The sequence below is a fragment of the Dipodomys ordii genome, unplaced genomic scaffold, assembly GCF_000151885.1.
Source record: "Dipodomys ordii isolate 6190 unplaced genomic scaffold, Dord_2.0 Scaffold19, whole genome shotgun sequence".
NCBI classification, from domain to species: Eukaryota; Metazoa; Chordata; class Mammalia; order Rodentia; family Heteromyidae; genus Dipodomys; species Dipodomys ordii.
In genome coordinates, this window is record NW_012267235.1 from 10,659,944 (window position 1) to 10,670,960 (window position 11,017).

At 49.8% G+C, this 11,017-nt stretch overlaps 1 protein-coding gene across 1 annotated transcript in view; it reads left to right on the forward strand.

Moving 5' to 3' along the window:
- Pik3r6 (phosphoinositide-3-kinase, regulatory subunit 6) overlaps positions 1 to 11,017 on the forward strand; it is a 36,852-nt gene that overhangs the window by 9,222 nt on the left and 16,613 nt on the right. Inside the window, 8 exon segments of the mRNA XM_013013113.1 lie at positions 4,241 to 4,324; positions 4,862 to 4,953; positions 5,344 to 5,412; positions 6,046 to 6,178; positions 6,325 to 6,394; positions 7,204 to 7,387; positions 9,984 to 10,155; positions 10,312 to 10,342. Of these exon segments, the coding sequence (XP_012868567.1) occupies positions 4,241 to 4,324; positions 4,862 to 4,953; positions 5,344 to 5,412; positions 6,046 to 6,178; positions 6,325 to 6,394; positions 7,204 to 7,387; positions 9,984 to 10,155; positions 10,312 to 10,342 (835 nt within the window).

An 11,017-nucleotide genomic window follows, 5' to 3' on the forward strand; every position in this document is an offset into this window, starting at 1 on the left:
ACACACACACACACACACACACACACACATATACTTTCTCCAGTTTTTGTTCTTCTAAATCTCCTCCCACCACTTCCTGAGGACAAACCAGGAGTCTTGCTGCTGTCCTGACACTGTGATCTTCCTCAATTCAGATAAATGTCCTCTGTGAGCATTGAGCATCTTGTCACCTGACTCCCTTCTTGTCTAACACAGCAAGGACACAAAACTCCAATCTAGACCTAGAACAGTCATTATCACTGAACCTCATGTCAGAAGCCCTTGAAGGACTATAAAAAGTTCTGCAGTATGCTCCCACCCACCCTGTAAGATCTGATTTAATGGGAGGGAGGGGATTTTTTTTTAACACCATAGGTAGCTATGATATGCACTCAAGTTTGGGGAAAAGTGAACTCTCCTTATGGAAAGGAGTTGAGGAAGGATTTTTCTCTGTGTAAGGTCACAGGAAAAGGAAGGTCACTGGGAAAAGGCAGGCTGGGAGTGGGAAGTCTTAAAACAGATTTGAATGGCCTGGAATTGAGGAGCAGGTGCTGAACTGTGAGGGATTCTACCATAGTCAAGATCTTACTAGCTTCTCCCTTTTGCAAGGGTGTTTGTTTCGGTGTTTCAAACCCCAGAGTGCACATAACTGTATATACATACAGTCTCCTTGTGTCCTTTCCCAGTAAGTACATGTAACTTTGATGGACAAGCATCTCATGAAGCAAGCTCTGCTTCCGACAGCTCTGTCCCCTCTGAGACTAATTTTTCCACCTATAAAATGAGAAGAAAGGTTCGAAGGTGCCTAGAGGTCTGACCTTTGGCAGTTGAAGAAGTAGTGTGGGACACAGAATTCAATGAGACTTGGAATCTAGCAGGCAGGATCGTATTTGTACTGCTAAACTCAGCAGGACTCTAATCCCAATTAAATGAGTTACCCATGGGAAAATATTTTGTATATCCATGAGTCAACCAGAGAAGGTAACAGCAGAGGACCCAAAATATCAGAGGAACAGCCCAATAAATACTCCTTCTGCCTCCTAGCATAGGACTGCGTGGCTCCAGTCATGCCAGGCCCCAGAGATCTTTTCTCTATGGCCTCATCTTCAACATGTGTCTTCTGAGGTCACTGTGGAATGAGAACAGTATGAAAGAGAGTGCAGAGAAGTTTATGACCAGACCTGCAGATAACACACATCTCATCTACCACATTCCATAGGCCAGAATTAGTCACATGGTTCCTCTACCTCTCCCAAGGGAGACTGGGAAATGTAGTCTTTTTGTCCACTTCCAAAAGAAATGAAATCAAGTGGATGAACATATAATAGCACTATCTTTTAAATGTCACTATTAAAAGTTAACTAGGCTGGTTGCTGGTGGCTAATGATTGTAATCTTACTTAGGAGGCTAGGAGGATCATGGTTTGAAGCCAGCCTGGGTAGGAAAGTCTGTGAGACTCTTATCGCCAATTAACCATCAGGTGGTGGAGAGCTAACCTTGAGCTAAGAAAACCTAATGAACAGTGCTTATGCCCTGAGTTCAAACACCAGTAGAGGTCAAAAACAAGTAAGAAAAATCCTCTAATGTTAATAGCCTACATTCATGGATGAAAGAGAGGAAAATAACCATGGATATCACTTGTTTATTGACTTCTCTGAACCAAGAATATTCATCATGTATATTATATGTGGACAATATACATATTTGAAAGAGCACACCAGAAATATCCCATCTCTTTCTTTCCTTTGTGTGTGTGCATGTGTGTGCACGTGCCTGCACGTGCTTGAACGCAATGAACTTTTTGCTCAAAGCTAGCACTTTATCACTTGAGCCATCTCCTCTAGCTTTTTGCTGGTTAATTGGACATAAGCATCTCATGGACTTTCCTATCTATGCTGGCTTTGAATCGGGATCCTCAGCTGTCAGCCTCCTAAGTAGCTGAGACTACAGATGTGAGCCACCACTGCCTGGTGGTTGCTTCATCCAATCCCATCAAGACTCAAGTCTTCCAATTCCCAAGATTAGTATGAATTCTGGTGTCGTCGCCTGGTAGGGCTTCCTATTCCTGAGGGGTTGCCGAGGATCCTGGGGCTTATGAGGTCTAGTTTGCCAGATTCCCACTGCCTGAGGAGATGGAGGCTCCTCTGAAGACTTTCTTGTGTCCTGACAAAGATGATCTGGAGGACCTTTGCTGTGGCATTTGAAGGCACAGGATCCCTTCACCCCATCTTTACTACCACGTGGAAGCTATGTTTCCAGTCGACCCTGGGCTTCCCTGTTCCCTGGAACCCCTTAACTCCTCATGATGTTGAGAGGTCAAACATTCCACCTTTCCTGGGGCTCCAGTGGCTCATGCCTGTAATCTGAACTACTCAGATCTGAGGATTGTGGTTTAAAGCCAGACCAGGAAGGAAAGTCCCTGAGACTCTTACCTCCAATTAACCACCAGAAACTCCAAAATGGAGCCGGGTGCAAAGTGTTAGAGCATTGAGCCTTGAGCAAAAGAGCCCCAGGACAGCACCCAGACACTGAGTTTAAGCCCCATGACCAACACAAAACACCTTTAAAAACTACTGTCCTTATTCTAATTCCTACCCTTTGGGGACAACCCAGCTTGATGGGCCCAGTTAGCATGCAAATGTGAGAGCAGGATGGTGGGGGACAGTGGGAAATGCGAAGTAGAGAAACAGCCTCAGAAGGAGCATCTGCTCCCTGGTGCACTCAGCTGGCCCTTATCAGAACACAGAACACAACGTGTACCCAGTGTCAGTCAAATTTCCGGTTTTCTAGACTTGCCAGGCACTCAGACTTTCATTCAAAATCTTCTGACTCACAGTTGTTGGCTTCTATTTCATCTTTTAAGAGAGACTTCACAAACCCCAACAAAACATGTCTGCAAGCCACATTTAGAAGGAAGGAAGCCTGAAGATCTGTTCCTGTTGTCCAGACCTTTCAAACAAAGTTTGTTCAAGATTGTCTCCCTAGCCTACAGGCAACTTCTCTCAAAACTGTCCCTGAAATATAAACATGTAATTCCTCTTGCAAAACAGGGGAGCTTAGGGCTCAGAGATAAAGGCTTGGCTGCCCTTCTAATGAGGATGAAAACAAATTGTCACCATTTAAAGTCTTTGGTGAAGCCCATGAGAAGGGGATCAGTGAGGCAGGGGGAAAGAAAAGGAGAAGGAAGGAGGGAGGAAGAGAAGGAGGAAGGGGAGAAGGTGTGAGGGAAGAAGAAAAGGAGATATAGAGAAGAAAAGAAGAGAAAGCAAAGAAGGAAGGAAGGAGGGAGGGAGGGCAGGCATGGGAGGAGAAGAGGGAGGGAGAGAGAGAGAGAGAGAGAGAGAGAGATTAACCAAGGTGAAGCACCCAAGAAGAAAATAAGCTCTTGAGATGAGCTCATTTTTCAGACTGGGTCCCAAGTGGCCTGCAAGATTCCTGGCAGCCACATCAAACAGGGAAATCCTGACAAGTGTGCTGTGTGTTGTCTAGCCACTAGAGATCACATGCTATTCTGTAAAGAGACTATTGGCAGGAACTGGCTGCCAAGGGGGGATTTTCATGTAGGGAGGTCCCCCATGCTTCCTGCCCTGGTCTGAATCTTCCAAGAAGTGGATACGGATTAGATGTGCAAGTGACACTGGAACTGATGATGCTCCTGAAAGCCTTTTCCCGGTCCTGGGATACCAAGTTTGTTAGGCCAGAGAATTTTAGAGCCAGGTGCTGATGGCTCAGGCCTATAATCCTAGCTACTCAGGAGCCTGAGGATCACAGTTCAAAGCCAGCCTGGGCAGGAAAGTCCGTGAGACTCTCTCCAATCAACCACCAGAAAACTGGAAGTAGAGCTATGGCTCAAAGTGGTAGAATGCTAGCCTTGAGCAAAAGAGCTAAGGACAGTGCCCAAGGACCAACTGAAAAAAAATTATTTCTAGATTTTTCCATATAGTATTTTATATAGATAACCAAGGGTAAATAAAGCAAAATCTCTTGGGTCAGGGAGGAATTTCACATGGGCACCCGTTGAAAAATGCTGGTTTTGCAAAGAGCACTGGGACAGCAAAAGAAAAGGTGTCTTCTAGCCCCGGGGGGGGGGGGGGGGGGGGGGTGAGGATGGACGGTTACGCCACCTGCATGGATGGCTCGCGTTCCCCTCTGGCTGTCTGGGGGGGGGGGGGAGGCAGGAGAAGCTGGCTGGCAACTCTAGCAGTGGCCCAGGGCGAGGGGACTTTCTCAAAGCTCTCTTCCTCAATGTTGTGCCTGCCAGATGTGGAGCTGGACCTGCAGAGGAGCGTGCAGGCTGTGCTGCGTGAGCTCAGTACCCCGGCCACCACGCTACAGAGCAACCAGGGTGAGAGCTGGCCTGCAGGCAGAGCTACCCCCCTGGGGCAGCTCAGGAGAGGTCCTCCCCACTTTGGAACTCACCAGGAGGGGCCTCCAGTCTATCCACCTTCTCCTGCTGGAAATACCTGGAGCCCTGAGCATCCACACGCTTCCCTGCTCCTGGTTTGCTGTTACCAGTATCTATGGGCAGCAGGGGGGGGAGAGGCGGGGGAGGAGCTTCTTCTCACCACCTTCCCCAGCACACCCAGTCCCTCCCTACCTCCTCCCCTTCAGCAATCCACAGATCCCCACCCCTCAAAAGTGACTGGGGTACCCACCTGCAGACAGCTGCTGCTCTGAAACACACACACACCTGTCCCCAATTCACCCCCCCCTTCTGCCTTGGGAACTGTGCCACTGGCTGCTGATGGGATGCCCCCCCTGTGGGCCTAATGAGCCACAGGGTCAAAGTCACCATCTGGGTTGTGGGGTTCAGGGTCATCTCCTCTAAGAGCTCCCAGCCCCGCCGCCCCATCATGCTGGGCTCCCTTGTCCCCTGGCCCAGGCATGTGGAGATGGTCCCTGCACAAGAAGGTAGATCGCGATCCTGCTAAAAGCCCAGTGTTGGTGCGCATTCTGCTCCGGGAGCTGGAGAAGGTGGGTGTGTGCAGGCTTGAGGGAGTGAGAGGAAGAGAGGGGGACCACTGGGATGGGGCTGAGCTACAGCCACACAGAGCCCCTAAATGTGGATGATCAGCTTCGTTTTTATCAGACATGTTTGTGTGTGTGTGTGTGTGTGTGTGTGTGTGTGTGTGTGTAAGAGAGAGAGGGAGAGAGAAAGAGAGAGTACGGGGGCTTGAACTCAGGGCCTGGGTGTTGTCCCTGAGGATTTTTTGCTCAAGACTGGTGTTCTACCACTTGAGCCACAGCTCCACTTCTGGCTTTTTGGTGGTTAATTGGAGATAAGAGTCTCATGGACTTTCCTCTAGGTGGGATTACAGGCATGAGCCACTGCCATGTGCCCAGCTGGGCTCTCCTGTTTTGCAGGCAGAAGGTGAGGACCACCAGCATGTCCTCATCCCCTTGCTGCATACGCTAATGTACGTGCTCACCAAGGTGAGCCGGAGGGGCCCCAACGGGGAGGGAGGCAGCCCACGGCCCATGAGTACCTGAGCTCCACACTCTCCTCTTCCCTTAGTGAGTGCCTCATCTCTGCCTGAGTGAGCCTAGGCCAACTCCTGGGCAGCCTGCCACACCCCATGCACTTTCCCCCTCCCCAGAGATGAAGCTGGAGGGCAGGGAGGCGCTCAGTGGCCCCTGGAAATACTTGTGCTGTTCATATATGTGCTACCCGGTTGGTCCCTATAGGTTTGCATGCCCTGGGGAAGGGCGTCAGGCAATCGGGGCCCTGAGGCTGGGAAGGCAAGAGAGCCTTGGGGGCACTGTGGGTATCAATGCCTGTGGGATGCAGGGGAGCAAAGGAGACCCCAGAAGGAGTTCCAAGCTTTTGAGCCTGGTGAAACCCCAATGTGTACCTCCCTGCATAGGGCAGAAGGATTCGGAGGGGAGTTCATCCCAATGGCAGGCATGGGATATATTTCTATCAAAGAGAGGTCTCAAACCTACTGGCAGAAGAGGCTAGAAGGTGTGAAGAGGCAGAGAGGATCCCCTCCTCTCTCCTCCCTCCCACCCAAGGCCATTCATGAATGAATGGCTCTCTGTGTACCCCAACTTCTGCCTTTCCCCCAGGCCACGGGAGTCCCTGAGGAGCTGTACCAGAGAAGCTACACCTTGTGCACCAGGTTGCTGACCCTGCCTGCCCCCTACTGCACAGTCGCCTTGGACTGTGCCGTACAGCTGAAAACAGAGACTGCCGTCCCAGGTGAGAGCCGGAAGGCCTAGGCTACCAGACAAGCAGCACTTCCAAGACTGCCTCTTTTCTCCAGGATGCCAGGGAGCTCCAAAGTCTCTGCAGCAGCGCCTTGTAAAGAGGAAAGCTGGCTGGCTGACAGAGGGTCTGGTTTGCAGGGACGCTATACCAAAGGATGGTCATTGCTGAACAGAACCTGAGGAGCGAACTGTACCCCTACCAGGAAAGGTGAGAGGGCCCAGGGTGGCTGCCACCTTCAGCCTCTTTTTTTTTTTTTTGTCGGTCGTGGGGCTTGAACTGTGGTCCTAGGCGCTGTCCCTCAGCTCTTCAGCTCAAGGCTAGCACTCTACCACTTGAGCCACAGTGCCACTTCTGGTTTTCTGGCGGTTATTTGGAGATAAGAGTCTCACGAACTTTTTCCTGCCTGGGCTGGTTTTGAACTGTGATGCTCAGATCTCAGCCTCTTGAGTAGCTAGGATTACAGGCATGAGCCACTGGCCCCCAGAAAAAGGATTATTTAAAAAAAAAAAAACTAGAATTCCCACAGACATGGGACTCAATCCCTGCCCCTGGTGGAAATAGTGGACTTGCATGGCTGAGAACACCACTCTCGACCCTTAGAAAGATGGAACGCTCCTTATTGTCAGCCTCACTCCAAGACTTTTGAAGATCTTTTTTTTTATGTACCGGCATGGGGGTGAGGTCGTAGGGCTTGAATGCAGGGCCTGGGTGTTGTCTCTAAGCTTTTCTGCTCACCACTATGAGCCACCGCAGTTCTGATTTTCTGGTGGTTAATTGGAGATTAGAGTCTCATGGACTTTCCTCCCTGGGCTGGCTTTGAACCCTGATCCTCACATTTCTGCCTCCTGAGTAGTTAGGATTACAGGTGTAAACTACCAGCGCCCGGCCTGAAACTCATTTTTAAGAGGAGTTGAATGTTACACCAAAGACCCAAGTCCCTAGCTGAGGGTGGGGGGGGGGAGGACACCCACCAAGCTTTGTGGTGCCCACCAGTGGCCCTCTACCCTTGCCCCCAGGGTGCTCCTCTTTGTGGACCCGGAGCTGGTGTCTGCCTCAGTGTGCAGCGCGCTGCTGCTGGAGATCCAGGCAGCGCAGGAGCAGCAGAGCCCCGAGGCCTGCATGCGCCACGTGGTCGCCCACGCCCTGCAGGCCGCCCTGGGGGAGGCCTGCCACATAGGTGCTGTGCACCGGAAGCTGCAGGTAACTGACATCCATCCGGGCCCTTGTGTGTCTACCTGCTTCTTGTCCCCTGTCCCTGTAAATCCCTACAGATCACCAAGGAATATGTGGTTGCCGAGGCACATGTGTGTGAAAAAGGAGAAGAAAAATGAAAAGGGCTCAAGTTCTATATCTAGAGAGCACAGCAATGAACATTTTGGTTTATTTCCTTAATAATGGCTCCCATCCTATAATAGCTTGTTTATTTATTCACTGTTGGGGCCTAAACACTGTGTTAAACCCTTGATGTCACATTTTAAAATTCTCCCCACAGCATTGTGCAATGAATGCATTCATCCTCTACATCAACAGATGGGGAAACTGAGACCCAGAGAGGTTGAAATTTTTCCCTGGATTCACATAGCTACAAAGGGACTGAACTAGGATTTAAACTCTGATCTCTCTGATGTAAAGCTTATGTTTTAGCCTCCATCCCCACTCCTTTGTGAAAAATAGATCAAAAGCAGTAACTTTTTATGGTTATTATTCTTATTATCATTATTATTATTTTGCCAGTACCAGGATTTAAAATCAGGGTCTCTCAGCCTGCTTACTAGGCTGACTCTCTACCACTTGAGACACTCCTCCAGCACAGAATTTTACTAATGAATTGGGTCTTGTAGATTTTTCAGCCTGGAAACTGGCTTTGAATCATGATCCTCCAGGTCTCAGCCTCCCGGGTAGTTAGGATTACAGGGTAAGCCACTGGTGCAGAAACATAAAGGTTTCCTTCACTATCAGAGACATGGCACTTGAGAATCTATTCCTTCAAAAATATATACTTTTTTCTGTAGTATTAGGACTTGAACCCAGGGCTTCCCACGAGTGCTATGCCACTTAAGCCACCCCCTCAGCCCTTTTGCTTGTTTTTTTTTTCTGGTTCTGGGGCTTGAACTCAGGGCCTTGGCACTATCCTCGAGTTCCTTTTACTCAAGACTAGCACTCTACCAATTTGAGCCACAGTGCCACTTCTGGTTTTCTGGTGGTTAATTGGAGACAATAGTCTCACAGCCTTTCCTGCCCAGGCTGACTTTGAATCATGATCCTCAGATCTCAGTCTCCTAAGTAGTTAGGATGACAGGCATGAGACATCATAGCCCAGCTTTTGTTTGCAGTTTTAAAGATAAGGTGCCCCTAATTTTGCAGGGTCTGTCCTTGAATTCCCAACCCTCCTGCCTCTGCTTACCTAGTAGCAGAGATTACAGGCTTATACCATGATACTGGATGGAAAATATGGACTTCGGGTGGTTTCACCACATTCTGTTTTATGCATGTGCTGTTACATATAGCCAATGCTCTGTTGTTATGCAACATCAGCTAGCTCCCAACACTGCGTACTTCCTGGCTCTTCTGAGATTTCACCCCTGAGTTTGCGCAGGGCCTGGGGGAGCCCAGCAGGCCGAGGACAGCAGAGAGTCAGCCACAGGTGCTGAACATTTTGGAAGGGGAAGGGCTGCTGTCAGTTGGGAGTGACCTTTTGTGGGGTGTGATGGATACTCCAGAAGTTGGGAAAGGCTGAAGTAAATAATAGCTAAGAGCTGCTGGGACTCAGAGACCTGGAGCTGCCTCTGTGGGAGGGGCCAGGATCCCATTTAAGGGTCCACTTGTCCACAGCTTCTCTACACTTGTCCCCGCTGTCCTGCCCCAGGAAGGACCCTGCTCTGCCCATCCCAATACACCAGACATGTGGCTCTTCTTGCTGTTTGCCCTCTGGAAACCTCCAATCCTCAAGTCTTGTATTCTTTGGTAGAAGGGGCAGGGGGGGGGTGCAGGCACCTGGGCAATGTCTTTTCTTTCTTTCTTTAAAAAAACTATTATTATTATTATCTTTACGTAATTCAACAAATCAGTTTATAAATACAATGCATCCTGATCAATGTCATCTCTTTCATCATTCTTCCCCATCCCTCCCAACCCAACTCCTCCCCTAACCTTCTGTTACATTCTTCCTAAGCAAATAAGAACACTCTCTGTACATTTGAATTTTGGTGTCTTATTCATTTAAAACAAAGCGTATAAAAAGAGATTACAGGATACATTCACAGCACCAGGCTCAGTCAGTGTGTGCAAAGTGGAATATTACCCAGCTACTTAAAAGACAGAAACATTCCACAGAAGCACACGAGAAAAATAGCAAGCTCCAGATGTATGCACAGAATAATTCTCTCCCTCCCTTTCTTTCTCTCTTCCTTCTTTCTTTCTTGCTTGCTTGCTTGCTTTCTTCCTCAGTCCTGGGGCTTGAACTTAGGCCTGGGCAATGTCTCTGAGCTTCTTTTGCTCAAGGCTAGCACTCTACCACTTGAACCACAGTGCCACTTCTGGCTTTTTCTGTGTATGTGGTACTGAGGAATTGAGCCCAGGGCTTCATGCATGCTAGGCTAGCACTCTACCACTAAGGCACCTTCCCAACCAGAGTAATTCTCTTACTGCTGGGCTGCTCCTTAAAGTGACAGGCCACCAGCGGTCTCTCCATCTTAGGGTATGAGAGGCAGGGGGACCCCCAAGCTGTGGCAGAGCAAGGACCTGGCCCTAGAGCTAGGCCGGGCCTCGGGCTCGGATATAACCCCTTCCCCCGCAGGCCAGCTCCCGCCGCATCCTGGAGCACTATTTCCACGCCGTGGTGGCAGCGGTGGAGCAGGTGTCGGTGGGCGAGGCCAGCGAGGGCCAGGCGGCAGGACACCTGCAGAGGCTGGAGGAGATTTACCGCTCGCTGCTAGGGCCCGCGGAGGTCGCCAGGGCGCGCTGCGCAGGTAAGCCGCCTGGGGGGGGGTGGCTTGGACAGCAGGGGGCGCTGGAGAGCAGCGCTGTGCCTGTGATTCCTGGAATGGGGGCTAGGGGTTCCAGAAGCCTGGGGACTTGGCTGTACCACCTTCACCCCCAGAAGGTGACTGATTTGTCTATGCTAGCCCACACCTTACAGAAGACCTGCCATGCCCAGTAACCATGCCTTAGGTATATTTAAATCTCCTACCTATATTAAATCATCTAACTTTCACAGTAAACTAATGAGATTAGAATCTATCATCACAACCCCCCATTTTACTGGGAAGGAAACTGAGTTGGGGGGGGAAAGTTTTTAAAGAAAATCTTACCCAAGCTGTGACCTGGTGACTCGCCACCTGGTACTCCTGGAGGCTGAGATCTGGAGGATGAAGGTTCCAGGCTAGCCCAAGCAGAGAAGTTTTTGAGACTGCATCTTCTAACTAATCAACAGAAAAAGCTGGACTGGAGGTACAGCTCAAGTGGTAGAGCCCTAGATGAGCAAGCAAACCAAGCAAAAGTGCAAGGACCTGAGTTCAAGTCTCAGAACTGGCAAAATAAAATCTTGTTCAGGCTGGGAAGGTGGCTCAGTGGTAGAGCACTTGCCTTGCATGCCTGAGGCCCTGGGTTCGATTCCTCAGCACCACATAGGCAGAAAAAGCCGCAAGTGGCACTGTGGCTCAAGTGGTAGAACGCTAGCCTTGAGCTGAAGGGCTGAGGGACAGCACCCAGGCCCAGAGTTCAGGTTCCACAACAGACAGACAGACAGACAGACAGACAGACAGACAGACAGACAGACAGACAGATAGATAGATGGATAGATAGATAGATAGATAGATAAATTCTTGTTCA